Raw genomic sequence first — 16,610 nt, forward strand, 5'->3', positions numbered from 1 at the left:
ACTACAACTCATAGTAACCTCATGAACAATGACTCTAAACTTTGTTATATCCTGAGCCAACCTCACCATCTCTGACACATCTGACTCCATTGCCACAGCCATTGTGTCAGTCCATCCAGGGTTTTCCTCTCCTGTTTTGACCCTCTACCCTCCCAAGCATGATGTCTTTTTTGCAAGGACTAATGCCTCCCAGCAACATGTTTAAGGCATGTGAGACAGAGCTTCCAAATCCTTGCCTGCAAAGAACAATCTGGTTTCACCCTCTCCAGGACAGATCTCTTTTTCTCTTTGGCAGTCTGTGCTATGTTAAACACTCTTCTCCAGCACCACAACCCAAAGGTATCATTTCTTCTTCTATCATCCTTATTGAATGACCATGACCTGGGTCAGGCCCACCTTAAAATCTAGACTGACAGTTTTATTCTATAGTATTCTGGAGAGGTCCTTAACAGCAGATTTTCCTAATGCAATTCAACTTTTTTTATTTTCTGACTGCTGGTGCCTAGGTTTTGATTGTGGATCTGAGCAGGACGAAATTGTTGATAACCTCAGTAGTTTTCTCTTCATCTATTATGATGCTGCCTATTTATCTGGTGCTGAGCACTTTTGTTTTCTTGATATAGGTATGCAATTCATATTGCAGGTTCTAGACCTTGACTTTCTGTAGCAAATGCTTCAAGTCCTCCTTTAGTTTTGGTGAACAAAGATGTGTAATCAACATAACAGAAGCTGTTGATAAGTCTTCCTCCAATTCTAATGTGATATTCTTCTTCATAAAGTCCAGACTCCTGAATAATCTGTTCAACATACAAATAGAGAAGGTATGAAGAAAAGATACATCCTAGACGTAATCTTTTATTGCCTTTGAACCATGTAGTATTCCCTTACTCTACTTGCACAATAGCTTCCTAGTCTAGGTATAGGTTTCCATGAGCAAAAGCAAGTGTTCTGGGATTCTCATTCTTCTCAATATTAACCACAATTTGTTGTGATTCACACAATCAAAAGCCTTTTCACAGTCGATGATAAAACACAAAGAGACATCTTTCTGGTACTCTCTTCTTTCAGCCAAGATCTATCTGATATTAGCAATGATATATATCTCTAGTGTCACAGCCTCTTCTAAAGCGAGCTTATATTTCTGGAATTCTCTAATGATATGCTATTGTAGTCATTTTTTAAAAATCTTCAACAAGATTTTGCTTGTAAATGTATTAGTGATATCATTCAATAATTTACGTTCTGTTATATCACCTTTTTTAGGGAATGGGAATAAATATGGATCTTTTCCAGTCATTCGACCAGGTGCTGTCCTCCAGATTTCTTGGCACAACCTGGTAAGCACAATCAGGGCAGCATCTGTTTGGTAAAAGGTGTAAAATGGTATTCTATCAATTCCTGCCCATTTTGTGACAGGGTTGTTTACCTTTCTCTTATTGAGGTATTGCAGTATTATATAAATTTTAGATATGAGTCCCTTGTCAGATGTATCATTACCAATATTTTTTTCACATTCCGTGGCTTCACTTTTTACCCTGTTGGATAACTTTTTTGATGTGCAGATAAATTTAATTCTTAGAAGGTCTCATTCATCTATTTTGTTCTTTCCTGGTTGTAGGTTTTTCATTATGTTTGGAAGACTATTCATACAGTGGATTAGGGTTTCTAGAACTCTTCTAAGCTTTTATTTTTCTGATAATGTTTCTTCTCTTTAGTTGAAATTCTAGGTCCTTTATCTACCTAGAGTTGGCTTTTGTGTATGATGTGAGGTGTGATGCTTTCTTGAGTTTTCTATAGATGGTTTTTCAATTTTGCCAACAACATTTGTTAAAAAGGCTATTGTATCTCCATTTGAATGATTTTGTCTCCTTGTTAAAAATCATTTGACCGTAGGTAGATGATCTAATTTCTGGGTTCTCAATTATACTCCATTGATCTACAAATCTATCACTGTACCGGTACCATGTTGTCGTAACTACCATGCCTGTATATTAGGATTTGAAATGAGGGTGTGTGATGGCTCTTACCTTGTTTTTCTTAATTTCAGAAGTATATTACTTACTCAAGGTCTCTTTCCATTCCAGATAAAATTGGAAATTGTGTTTCCCTTCTTGTTGAAGAATGGAATTGGTATTTATATTAGAATTACATTGACCTTGTAGAATTGTCATTTTCACAATAATGAGTCTTACTATCCAAGAGCATGGTATATTGATCCATTTCTCCAGGTTTCTTTTTGTTTCTTGTAATAATGCTTTGTAATTTTCTTTGTGTAAGTCTTTAATATCTCCAGTTAGATTTGCTCTCAAGTATTTAATCTTGTGATTGGCTATTGTGATGGGTATTGTTTTTCTTAGCTCTTTGTCTGTATTTTTTGTAGCTAGAAAAAAATGATTTTTCTATGCTGATCTTGTATCCTGCTACTTTGCTGAATTGGTCAAATATGGTCAGGAGTTTTCTCATTGAATCTTTAGTGTTTTCTAAGTACACTATTATATTATCAGCATATAAAAAATAGTTTTACTTCTTGTTTGCAAATTTGGATACCTCTTATTTCCTTCTCTTGTCTTTTGCTCTCACTAAAATTTTCAACACAACATTGAATAGGAGTAGTGAAAATGGGCATCTTTGCCTAGTTCCTGTTTTATAAAGGAATACTTTAATCTCTCCCCATTGAGAATGATGTTGGCTCTTTGTTTCACATTTATACTTTTCACTGTTTTGAGGAAATTCCCTTTCATTCCTATTTTATTGAGTGTTTAATCAGGAAAAGGAGTTGGATTTTATTAAAGGCCTTTTCTACATGAAATGAAAGGATTATGTGGGTTTTGTTATTTTCTTTGTTACCCAGAGGAAGGTCTATCTGTGTTTCATTGACTATGCAAAAGCTTTTGACTCTGTGGATCACAACAAACTATGTTTGACTCTCAGAAGAATGGGAATCCCAGAATATTTGATTGTGCTTATGTGAAACCTATACTTGAACCAAGGGGCAGTCGTCAGAGCAAAGCAAAGAGACACCGCATGGTTCAAAATCGGGACGTATTCTGTCTTCATACCTTTTCCATCTGTATGCAGAGTAGATAATCCAGGATGTTGGGCTGTACTAGGAGGAATATAGCATCAAGATTGGAGAAACATTCATCAATAACCTGCATTATGCAGATTATACAACCCTGCTTGCTGAAACTGAGGAGGACCTGAAGCACTTGCTGCAGAAGGTCAAAGACTGTAGCCTTCAATATGGATTAAAGGTCAACAACAAAAAGACAAAAATTCTCACCAGGATTGAGATTGTTGGCAGTTTTAGTTTGCTTGATTCTACAATCAACACTCTTGGTACTAGCAGCCAGGAAATCAAGAAACAAATTGCATTGTTCAACTGTCAGGGACCTTTCCAGAGTACATGAAGAGCAACAACATCAAGCTGGAGACTAAGATGTGCTATGATCTGGGTCATAGTCTTTGCAATTGAGTGCTATGTGTCAGAGAGCTAGGGACTAGGGATGATAAATTGATTGATGCCTTTGAGCTGTGGTGTTGGAGAAGAGTGTTGAATAAACATACCATGGACTGCTAGGAGAACAAACAGGTTTGTCCTGGAGAGGGTGAAACCAGTCTGCTCCTTAGAGGCAAGGATTACAAAGCTTCATCAGACATACTTTGGGCATGGAGAGACCAATCCTTGGAGAGGGACATCATGTTTGGGAAGGTGGAGGGATAGTGCAAGAGAGGAAGACCCCTGATGAGATGGATCGATTCAGTGATTGGGATGATGGAAGTGTCAGAGACAGTGAAGTTGGCACAGAATAGAGCAGGGTTTAGGGCTCTTGTACATAGGGTCATTATGAGTCACAAGGCAGCTCAATAACAATAATAACATAACAATAACAACAATGTGATAAATTACATTGATTTTTTACATGTTAAACCATCACTGCATACCTGTTATGAATCCCACTTTGTCACGGGGAGTTACTTTTTATATATATATACTGTTGGATTCTATTGTCCAGGATTTTATTGAGGATTTTTACATCTAAATTCATAAGAGATATTGGTCTATAGTTTTCTATTTTGGTAGAATATGCTTGCTTCATAGAATGAATCTGATAGAATTCTTTTCCTATTTTCTAAAATACGTAGATTGGTGAAGAGCCTTATTATTTTGGTCAATTCCTTCAGAGCAGCTTGAACTTCTTCCTTTATTATCAATGGTTCTTGATCATATGCCACTTCTTTAAACAATTCTGTGTCATAACCATAGCCTGCATATCTGTCTCAGAAATAAAACCTTAATACTCCTTATAAGCAAAGATAGTAAATTTTCATCTCATATATTTTGGACATGTTGTCAAGATAGGCCCATCCCTATAAAAAGAACATTATACTTGATAAAACTCTTGGTCAGCAAAACAGGAAGACCTTCAATGAGATAGATTGACACCGTGGCTGATGTCATGGGCTTATTATGCACATTGGAGGCTGTGAAGACTGGAGGATCAAGTTGGGTTTTTTGTAGCTGTACACAGGCTTGCTATGTGTAAGAGTTATCTCAAAAGTAACTAACAACAGAAATCCTTATCTGTGGATTATCTCTTTAATATATTTATGGTTTCTTTAACTCTGCGACATTCTCTTCTTAGTCTATGTCTTTCTACATCATTTTAATACATTAACACAAATATATCAAGTTTGAATAAACATTAAGAAACAAAAAAAATTAATGTTTGGATCAGTTAACTCGTAAGTATCTATTTGCTGTTGTTAAGTGCCATTGAGCATGACTCATAATGACCCTATGAACAACAGATCTCAAACCTGCCCTATCTCATGCCATCCTTACAATCTCATGACAATTGACACACTCAAGCCTGTCGCTGCAGTGATTGTGTTGATCTGTCTCCTCTCAAGTCTTCCTCTCTTTCTAAGCATCATGTCTCTCTCTAAGGAATAGCCTCTCCAAACAGTATGTCCAAGATGAAGTTTTGCCATCCCTGCCTCCAAGGAGTGTTGCTCTATTTGAGCTTTATAATTGAGTTTTATAAAGTGCAAAACAAATTAAGGATTTTATGGACACATAGCACACTCCGAGATGTCCCATGGTCTTCTTAGGCCTAAGACAAACTGTGACCCTTATAAACTTTTATATATGTGATATATAAAAATCATGCAATTGTACATTTCATTTTGAACTTCTCATTTTAGAGCCTAAGTCTTTGTTTATAAATAGTAATAAAATAATGAAAATAAATAAATAACAAAAAATACTGCCATTTCAAAATACAATAAAGTAACAATAATTTGCGAATTCTAGAGATTACCTGATTTTAGAAGTATATCTAGTCTCTTCAATAGAGCAATTACTGCTAAAAACGTTCCACTCTTTGTAGGCAGAACCAAAGAAATCTCTTCACCTGGTTTGCCCCTTAATTGTTCCCTGTCGTTGCCAACTTCTTGGTCCTGCCAAGACTTGACTATATTTCCCCTTACTATAAACACTTCTGATGAAAAAGAGTTTTATGGATATTCTCAGCCAAATGTTAGCACATGTACAATGATCTAAAGTGGTGTTGAACATAGTCGTTTGACAAAAAATTCTAATTTGGGGTCGTGAGGGGATTTGTCCTTAAAGCCTTCTCCTGGACCTAGTTGGTAAGCCAAATCATGCTCATTTCTTCCCTCTAACTCTGGACAGTCAAGTGATCATGTTCACGTTAGCTGCTATAACAACTTAACCTCCTTTCTGAACCTGAGTTTCTGAAACAAACAAAACTCTCCCTTCATGAAAACACCACAAATATATCATACCTCTCCTTACCTAAATCTTTTCTTCTTTTAAGTTCATTGATGTTTACATTAATGTCTTTCACAGCAGCAAAGGCATCCTCCAGAGCTCTGTAATCTGGATGAGAAGCAGGGGTAGAATTCCGAAGTTCACAAAGTAACAAGGGATATTTCATCACACGCTGTATTGGTTTGATCATCAAAGAGCCCATGTCCAATAAATTTGGTTTGCCTCTAAAACAGAGATAAAATCAGTTGCACAAATTTTTATCTTATTAATTCCTTTTCTTTTATGATGAACTTTAAAATATTTTTCCTATATGTGTAAATAAAATATTTAAATGAAAGAAAAAAAAATAACAGAAAAAGTAGTCCTGAAAACCTGTATTATTAAATCAATTTGAGTATATCTATCAACCTAAAGATATTTGAAACATGGTTTTTTTCAAGTTCTACTTACGATTCTTTATGACAGGTTCTTTATTAATAAAAGAAACCAATTCAGAATGTATTTTCCCATGAAACCAAGAAAACTGCATTTTTCTGAAGATATATTTTTTTAATTATTATTAGAAGGAAAAAAGAAATTCACGATGAAAAAAATCTAAAATGGAAGAATTCTGGGAGGATAGAAGCATTGATAAGCTATTGTTATGTACAGGTATACATTAAGAAAATAGTATTCGACTTTTCTTATTGTTGTCATGTTCCATGGAGATCACCATGACTCACAGAGACTCTGTGAGCAGCAGACCCGAACCCCCCTCTATCCTGCACCATCCTCACCAACCCTGCTATACTTGAGCCCATTGCTCCAGCCACTGTGTCAATCTATCTTGTTTAGGGTCTTCTTCTCTTTTGTTAAACCTCCACCTTTCCAACTATGGTGACCATTTACAAGGACTTGCCTCTTCTTACAAGATGCACAAAGTATGTTAGATAGAGCTTCATCATCCTTCCCTTCAAGGAGCACCCTGGTTGCACCTTCTTCTTCAAGATATATTTGTTTGTTGGTAGTTCATGGGCTATTCAGTATTCATCTCCAACAAAACTCAAGGTATTGGTTCTTGTACTGTCATTCATAGTCAATATCCAGTCTTCTGTTCCATAGGAAACAAATGAAAAGCTTGGATCAAGCACACTTCAAACTGACATTAATGCTCTTTAGCACTTTGGAGGGGTCTCTGAGCTTAGACTTCCCTAAAGGTCATACTTACCCCCACCCCCCATTTCTTGCTGTTGCCAAGTATATTTATTGTGGATCCTAGCAAAACAAAATAATTAAACACTTTAGTCTTCACTCCATCTAGCATAGTATCTGCCTATTTGCCTAGTGGTGAGGATTTCTGTTTCTCTGATGTTAAGATATAATTCTTATTAAAGGGTGTAGTCCTTACCTTTCTGTAATAGCCATCAAAGGTCCTCGTTGGGACTCTGAATTAAGGAGCAGAGAAAAGCAGTGGGGGACTACAGATAGGTAAAATTTAACCATGAGTCAGATAGGATATGAAACTGTTTTCCCCACCATCTCTGCCCAGGCAAGAAGGCTAGAGACTGTTGAGAAGTGGAGCAGTGGCTTCGGTAAAAAAGCTAGCTTCTCTAACCACCATAAAATCAGCAATGCAAACCTCCCAGCAGTCCATTTCTAGTATTCCAGCATCTTTCAATCACCACCACCCACCTGCCCTCTCCAATAGACACATTGGTTGCAAGACAAATGTGAATTGCTACGAAGGCCTAAACAATGGAGTTTGCTCTCATAGTAAACACTCTATCTGTCTTCATGTATACCCTACAGCTTAGGCCTCTGAAAACCAATAGGAAAAACTTCCTTGGCGATAACTTTGGGTTTGTCTGTTCTACTTTCCAGTTAGTGCTAAGGACTGCTGATTGAGGCTTACTGTGTCCTAGTAAGCAGGAATTTGAATAAAGAGCTATATCCAAGCCAACACCCTGTAGGGCAGGCTCTGATAGTAACAAGGCAGGCTTCTCTAGTGGCCTGTTCATAGTAACTACCCCTTTCCCAGATGCACTAATCTGAATTACTACAACAAATTCTTTACAGTGAACAAAATAAGAGTGGGTCACCTGTGGAAACTGCTCTTCCAACCACCAACAGGCCACTGCGACTTTTGAAACCAATAGCACATATCTCATAGTGGTCTTTCTGGCATTCCCACTTCTTACTGCTATGGTGAAAATCACTCGTGCTTCTCTTGAAAGCCAGTTCAGGTGTAAGTAGCACATACAGAGAGGAAAAGAAACCTTGGCTCAAGCCAGAAGGCAATACCCAGCCCCAAAGAAGCTAATGATTATGAATTTTCTGACAAAACTCATGATTACAGAAACAGAGAAGAAAGAAAATAATAAACCAGAGGGGTGACTGTGCTCCTGGTGGACAGATTGTTAGTAATACCTAGCCTGAGTGGCAATGGTTAATGATGGACAGCCTAACCACAGTATGCTTTCTTGTGTGCTTGGAAGGAGTCTGAAAGTTGAAAAATTAGATATGAAACTTTTAAATGCCAAATTAGCCTAGGGAGAGAGAAAACACTATCCTTAAAAGACAGAAGAAATGCAAGCAACGTCTGAAGACTCTGCCCACCTAAGTTTCCGGCAGAAAGCACTACAGGCAAAACCACCAAATACTGGGGAAATCTGTGCCTGATCTAGGCCATGATCTTCACAATTTGCACAATACATCAGAAAGCTGTACAATGACAAGGGATGATAGAAGGAGAATTGATGACTTTGAGCTATGGTGCTGGAGAAGAATATTGAGCATACCGTCGCTAGGAGACCATACAGATTTGTCCTAGAAAGGGTGAAACCAGACTGTTCCTAGGAGGCAAGAATTCTGATGCTTCATCTTACATACTTTGGGTATGTTGCAAGGAGGGACTAGTCCTTGGAGAGGGATATCATTCTTGCAAGGGTAGAGGGACAGCACAAGAAAGAAAGACTTTTGAAGAGACGGATTGACTCAGTGATTGGGGTAATGGAGGTAGGTGTGACAGACACATTAAGGTCAGCTCAGTATAGAGCAGGGTTCAGAGCTGTTGTACATAGGGTTGCAATGAGTTGCAAGGGATTTGACAGCACATAACAACAAAGACAACAGGAAGAAGAAAGTTAATACCCTCGAAAGTTCTAATTTCCCAACAAAAACCATAAGACACAAAAATAACAGCAAAGCACTGTCCCATTAACATGAGCATGACAAAGAAGGTGAAAGAACATCTAAGAATTATTAAATTGTGGGAATGGGGCAGTGAAGAATATAATGCATCAACAATATTAAACACAGTTGAAGAGCTAAGGTTAAAATAGAGCTAAAAGAAATAAGGGGGAAAGTGTAAAAAAAATGAAGACCTAAAAAAGAGATTTTTTGCAAATAAAGGGTATAATAATTGAAATGAGAATCACAATAGAAAGACTTGTCAACAGATTTGATAGAAGAGAGACTTAGTAAATTAGAGGATAATTAGAATGACAGATTCTGAAGAGCAACAAGAATAGAAGCTCAACATAATGGAACAGAAGGCTGAAGATAATAGAATCATGGGACAATAATAAAAGACCATTGTTATTAAATGATAGTAATTTCAGAAAAAAATGAACAGAGAAAGAATATTTGGAGAAATAAAAACAAAATTTCCTGATATAACAAAGGACTTGAATCTACCAATCTAAAAATCTCAAACACTCAAGCAGGATAAACTCAGAGATATCTACACAAAGAAACTCTTTAGTTACTGTTATTATTAGATGCTATCAAATCAGTTCCAACTCACAGGAATCCTTTGTAGAACAGAATGAAATACTTAGTCTGGTCCTGAGCTATCTTCACAATTATTTCTATGTGTAAGTTTGTTGTCGCAACCACTGTGTTACTCTATCTCCTCGAGGGCTCCCTCTTCTTCATTGATCCTCTACTTTTCTAAACATGATGTCATTTCCTGGGGACTGGTCACTCTTAGTATCAAGTGTGAGACAAAGTCTCGGCATTTTCTCTTTTAAAAAGCATTTAAACCTAGTGGCAAGGAGCTGCAACTACAATCCCAGAGGTGCATGGTTCGAATCCACCAGATTCTCTGCCGGGGAAGGAGGGACAATCTCCTCCTGTACCAGTCAGATCCGATTTGACGGCACACTCACACAAAATTAAAAAATAAAATAAAATAAAAAATCTTAAAAAAAAAGCATTTAAAGAGCATCTTTACTTTTCCAATACAAATCTATTCATTCTTCTGTTAGTTCACAGTGTATTTACCATCTTCTCCAACGCCATGATGCAAAAGCATCATTCTCCCCCTCCCCTTTCTTTATTCATTGTCCAGATTTCTTATGAATCTGAGGACATTAAAAATATAATGGCTTGGTTCTGGGGAACCTTAGTCTTGAAAGGGTAACTAACTGTAAGTCAGAATTGTTTAAACAGGTGAGTCGTCAGAAGCCACCATGTGTTGTCAGAAGCCATCGATTTGTCCCAGTCAATTAACTAATTTGACCATGCAGGACACCTTAATCTCATGCAAGAGGGAGGACCTGGGAACCTTGAGGGAGTTGAAAAGCAACTTCTAGAAGAGAAAAACAGGCTTCTCCCTCTGTCATTAAAGTACTTTGGTGGGGAAAAAACCTGCTGTTTAGCTTAACCACATGGATCCCTTAGGCTCAAGCAACAGGGAGGACCTGGGCACCTAGAGGGAGGTGAGAAGCCACTTCCAGAAGGGAACAACAGGATTCCTGCCTTTTTTAAGGTACTCTGAAAAAAAAAAAACCCACAAAAAAACAACCCAAAGAACTTTTGTCAGGCCCTGTAGGCCTCTGGCCAAGAAGGGAGTACAAATGTATAGGTGCTTTACAAAACATTGCTGTACCTTGGGTAAATCTGATAGTTACAACAGCCTAATACCTACTAAAAAAAGATTCCCAAAATGTCAGGAAAGCAGCAATCGACATCAGCCATTATGAAAAAGCAAAATAACCCTTCTCCTTAAAAAGTTGACACTATGAATACCCCAGATAGAGAGATCCAGAGTAAATATGTTGACGTAGAGTTATTTGATCAGCTACAGGAAAAGATACAAATTTGGGAAGAAACAATGGAAGTCAATAAGAGAGCAAATACCTCAGAGACAACAGCCCAGAAGAAGTACATGGGTGAGAAGAAGCTTGAAAAACTATGGATGAAAATACAAAAGATGGAAGAAAAAAATTGATAGAATAGTTAAAGAAGTACAAGAACTTAAAAAACCATCACAAGACAGAAAGGGTACACCCAACACAGTACTGGAAATAACGGAAAAGCATGAAACTTCAACCCAGAATATTAATACCAAAATGGCAGAATTGTCCTACATGCTGCTAGGGCAAAAAGTAGGACTGAAGAGATGGAACAGAGGGTCAGTGAACTGGAAGACAAGAGCCTCACTAGAAATATACTAGAAGAAAAATCAGAGATGAGATGTAAAGAAAATAAAGAACACATTAGATTCATGTGGGATGAAATACGTATGATTGGAATTACAGAAGAGGGAAGTAAGAGGGAAATCATTGAGAAGAATGTGGAAGAAGCACTAGCAGAAAACTTCCCAGGTATTTTGAAGATTGGGGAAATCCATATTCAAGAAGCACAGAGAACGTCAAACAGACTAGACTCAAAAAGAAAAAAAAAAATCAAGACATATAATAATCAAATTCTCTAAATTAAAAGATAAGGATGGAATTCTAAAAGGAGCATGAGAAAAACAAAGACTTACCTACAAAAGAAAAACAATTAGATTAAGCTCTGATTTCTCAGCAGAAACTATGCAAACTAGAAGGCAATGGGATACCATACGCAAAAAAGTTGAAAAATAACAATTGCCAGCCAAAGATCCTATGTAACAAAGCTCTCCATAAAATATGAAGTGGAAATTAGATTCTTTGCAAAAAAGAGGACCTTAAGGAATTTGTGAAAACTAGACAAACCCAACAAGAAATTTTAAGTCAAGTCCAGCACACAAAGATGCCAAAGAAAAGTGCATGGACCATAGAAACCAGAAACAACAGAAAAAGAAACACGGCAAAATGGCAAAAATAAAACAGGGCCTGACAAAAATAAAACTTTATATGAATGGACTAAGTGCACCAATTAAGAGAAAAAGAGTAGGAGAACGGGTTAAAAAAAAAAAAGCAAATAAATATGTTGCCTACAAGAGACATATCTAAGAAAAAGGAAAAGAAAGACAGACTCAAATCAAAGGCTAGAAAAAAAATATACCAAGCAAATGGAAACTTTAAAAAAGCAGGAGTGGTAATACTAATTTTTGATAAAAAAATTTCAGAATGAAAGCCATCATCAAAGATAAGGAGGGGCATTACATACTAATTAAAGGCACAATAGATCAAGAAGACATAACTTTAGTCAACATTTATGCACCAAATGATAGACCTATAAAATTCATAAAACAATGGTTTTACAGAATTAAAGAGATAAATAGCACCAAAATTGTGGTAGGAGATTTCAACACACCACTACGGGATAGGTCAACTCAAAAGAAACTTGACAAAGATATAGAAGATTTAAACTATTCAATCAGCCAGCTCGACCTTGTGGATGTATTCAGGGTACTGCACTCAACCAAAGCTCAACTCCCTTTTTTCCTCAAGTTCATATGGTACATTTTCCAGAACTGATCACAAAGCAAGCCTCAACAAATTTAAAAAATATTGAAATAATACAAAGTATTTTCTCAAATCACAATGTCATAAAACTAGAAATTTAACCACAGGAGAGTAAATCTTACAAAACCATCCATGTGGAAACTAAATAACTTGCTGCTAGAACATGATTGAGTTATAAAAGAAATAAAGATAAAATAAAATGCTCCTTGAAACACATTACAATGAAAACACAACTTAACAAGACCTCTGGGACACAGCTAAGATAGTCCTCAGCAGCAGTTCATAGCAACAGGCACACACATAAAAAAGGAAGAAAGGAGAATCAATGATCTAACTCAACACTTTCTGCAAATAGAAAAGGATCAACAATCTAACCCTACAACCTCGAGAAGAAAAAACATTATAAGGGCAAGAGCTGAAATAAATGAGATAGAAAACAGAAAAATAGTCGAAACCATCAATAAGACCAGGAGCTCATTTTTTGAAAGGGTCAAAAAAAATTGACAAAACACTGGAAAATTTAACAAAAGAAAAAAAGAAGACACAACGCGATTAAGAAATAATAAGGGTGACATCAAAACAGAGGAATTAAATTGATAATATGAGAATACTATGAAAAACTATGATACATTAAAAACCTAAGGGAGTTGGACAAATTCCTTGAAATGCATCCTCTACCTAGACTGACAAAGACTGAAATACAACACTTGAACAGACCCATCACAAAAGAAGACACTGACAAGGTCATAAAAAGACTTCCCCATAAGAAAAGCCCTGGACCAAATGGCTTCACAGCTGAATTCTACCAAACATTCAGAGAGGACTTAGCACCCATTCTACTTAAATTATGTAAAAAAATTGAAAAAGAAGGAACACTTCCAGAGTCATTCTATAACCCTAATATCAAAACCAAGCAAAGATATTACCAAGAAAGAATACTACAGACCAATATCTCTCATGAATAAAGATGCAAAAATCCTTAACAAAATCCTAGCCAATAGAATCTAAAAGCACATAAAAAATAATTCACCATAACCAACTGGAATTCATAACAGGTATGCAAAAATGGCTCAACATAAGAACAACAATCAACATAATTCACTATATTAACAAAGTAAATAACAAGAACCATATGATCTAAAAACAAGCCTGGAAGCAGGAGTGACATTCTCTTCCATAAATAGCTTTCCTCCCGAAACTCTGTGAACCTGGAGCAAGGATGAAAGTCACGCAAGTGACTTTGATTCATACGGTCACTATGAGTCGCCTACGACTCTACGACACTTAACAACAACAACAACATATGATCTTAGCACTTGATGCAGAAAAAGCTTTTAACAAAATACAGCACACTTTCCTGATAAAGGCACTCAGAAAAATTGGAATAGAATTTCCTCAACATAGTGAAAACTATATATGCAAAACCAAGACCCAACATCATTCTCAATGAAGAAAGACTAAAAGCATTTTCCTTGAGAACAGGGAAAAGACAAGTATACCACTGTCACTACTTCTATTCAATATTGTATTGGAAGTAATTGCTAGGGCAAGATGACAAGAGAAGGAAATAAAAAACATCCAGATCAGCAAATAAATGGTTAAAGTGTCACTATATGCAGATGATATGATAAGATAATGTACATAGAAAACTCCGAAAACTCAACAACAGCAAAAAATGTTAGGGCTAATAGGCCAATTTAGTAGAGTGGCAGCGTATAAGATCAATATTCAAAAATCAGTAGGATTTCTCTACAGTAACAAAGAGAGCTCAGAGAGGGAAATCAACAAAGCAATACCATTTACAATATGCAGTCACAAACTTTGAAGTGAACCTAACCAGAGATACAAAAGACATATACAACTTCAGAGCATCTCTGCCAGATACAATAAAAGACTTAAAGAAATGGAAAAATGTGCCCTGTTCATGGGTAGTAATACTCAATATTGTGAAAATTACAATCCTACCAAAAGCAATCTACGTGTTCGATACAATCGAATCTAGATACCAAATTCATCTTTAGGAGATTTAAAGGGAAATTGCCAAATAAGCAAAATACTTCTGAGAAACAAAAATAAGGTGGGAGGCATAGCACCTCCTGACCTCAAAACCTACAACTCAGCAGTAGTAACAAAAGAGCTTGGTATTGGTACAATGACAGGGACATAGACAAATGGAACAGAATTGAGAACCCAGAAATAGAACCAGCTATCCATTGTCATCTGATACTCGACAAAGAAATCAAAGCTATCAAATGGGGAAATGACAACCTCTTCAACAAATGGTGCTGGCAAAACTGGATTTCCACCTTCAAAAAGATGAAACAGAATCTACATCTCACACGATACACAAGAATCAACTCAAGGTGGATCAGAGACCTGGGAGTAAAGCCCAAAACCATAAAGTTCATAAGAGACAAACTGAGATCAAGCTTAGAAGTACTAGTCCAAGGTATAAAGAGACTGCCAAATACAGCCAGAAATGTACAATCTGAAGAGGATAAAATTAATGAATGGGACCTTCTAAGATTAAATCCATGTGTGCCTCAAAATTTTTTCCCAACAGATGAAAATAAAACCTACAGACTGGGAACAAATACTTGGTAATAACATCTCAGACAAGAGTCTCATAACGAAAGTCTACAGAGTACTTCTATGCCAAAACAAGAAAAAGACTGATAACCCAATTACAAAATGAACAAAAGCCATGGAAAGAAATTTCACAGAGGAAGATATTCGAATGGCAAACAGACACATGAGAAATGCTCAACATCACAAGCAATAAGAGAGATGCAAATCAAAACCACAGTGAGGTACCATCTTATTCCAATAATAGTGACAAAGTTTAACACAGCAACAAGTAATAAATGTTGGAGAGGAAGTGGTGAGAGAGGAACTCTTATACGTGGCTGGTGGGATTGTAAAATGGTACAACCGTTCTGGAAGGCAGTTTGGTGCTTCCTCAAAAAGCTGAACATAGAAATTCCATAAGACCCAGCTATTCCACTACTTGGAATATACCCTGAAAAAATGGGAACTGAGGCACAAACAGAGACTTGTATGCCAATGTTCATAGCAGTGTTAGTCATCACCACAAGAACATGGAAACAGCTCAGATGTTCAACCAAAATCGAATGGATTGAGGAATTATGGTACATTCAAACAATGTAATACTGTGCAGCACACAGGAGCAATGATTTTGAAAATTATTACCTAACTTGGGGGGGACTGGGGAGCATTATGCTTGAGTTAGCTCTGTATCACAGGGACAAATATTGCATAAAGACATTGTTGTAGAATGACTATAAGGATCCAAAGAGGGGAGAGGGGAAACAGGAATGAGGATGTGCAGGGGGAAAGCGGTATTAGTCATGGGATTGTAAAATTTGATAGGGGGGGCTAATGGAAATGGAAAGAATTTGTTCAAATTTGTATTTTAATTTTGTAAATAAACTAGTATAAAGATAAAAAATAAAAACAGCACCAAAAAAATAAAAAAGTTGAACAGTGACTAAGGATAACAGAAGAATAGATGCCCCTGTGTTGTAATGTTGGAGAAGAGTATTGAACATACCATAGACTACCAAGAAAACAAGTATGTCCTGGAGAAAGTGAAATCAGTATGCTCCTTGGAAACAAGGATGGTAAAACTACATCTCACATGCTTTTGGCATGTTGCCAGGAGAGGTCAGTCCTTGAAGAAATACATTATGCAAGGATAAAAGATAAACGCAAGAGAGGAAGATGCTGGATGAGATGGATTGATCCAATGACTGTGACAGTGGGGACAAGTATGATGAAGATGATGAGGTTGGTACAGGATAGGACAAGATTCAGAGCCATTGTTCACAGGGTCAGTATGAATCATAGTCAAATTGATGGCATATATAATAGAATGAAATGCTGCCAGATCCTCTGCCATCCTCACAATCATTGTTTTGCTTAAAGCCATTGTTGCAGCCACTATGTCAATCCCTCTCATTGAAGGTCTTTGTCTTCTTTGCTGAGTATTGTAAGGCTGACATGAGTCTGAGCTAGCTTGATCACAACTAACAGTAAATTCTTATATAGTTTTACATTTTTAAATTTTTAGTTTGAGAAAAAAAATCCTCAGCTGTACTAAAGGAGGTATTTGTCTTTGAGCTATATTCTTTCAT

At 36.7% G+C, this 16,610-nt stretch overlaps 1 protein-coding gene across 1 annotated transcript in view; it reads right to left on the bottom strand.

The window, feature by feature from the left end:
- ARHGEF38 (Rho guanine nucleotide exchange factor (GEF) 38) overlaps positions 1-16,610 on the bottom strand; it is a 271,058-nt gene that overhangs the window by 43,666 nt on the left and 210,782 nt on the right. Inside the window, exon 6 of the mRNA XM_006881117.1 lies at positions 5,822-6,021. Within this exon, the coding sequence (XP_006881179.1) occupies positions 5,822-6,021 (200 nt within the window). The remainder of the gene's footprint in view (positions 1-5,821; positions 6,022-16,610) is intronic.

The sequence above is a fragment of the Elephantulus edwardii genome, unplaced genomic scaffold, assembly GCF_000299155.1.
Source record: "Elephantulus edwardii isolate Elephantulus edwardi_28Jun2011 unplaced genomic scaffold, EleEdw1.0 scaffold00012, whole genome shotgun sequence".
In the NCBI taxonomy this organism is placed as follows: domain Eukaryota; kingdom Metazoa; phylum Chordata; class Mammalia; order Macroscelidea; family Macroscelididae; genus Elephantulus; species Elephantulus edwardii.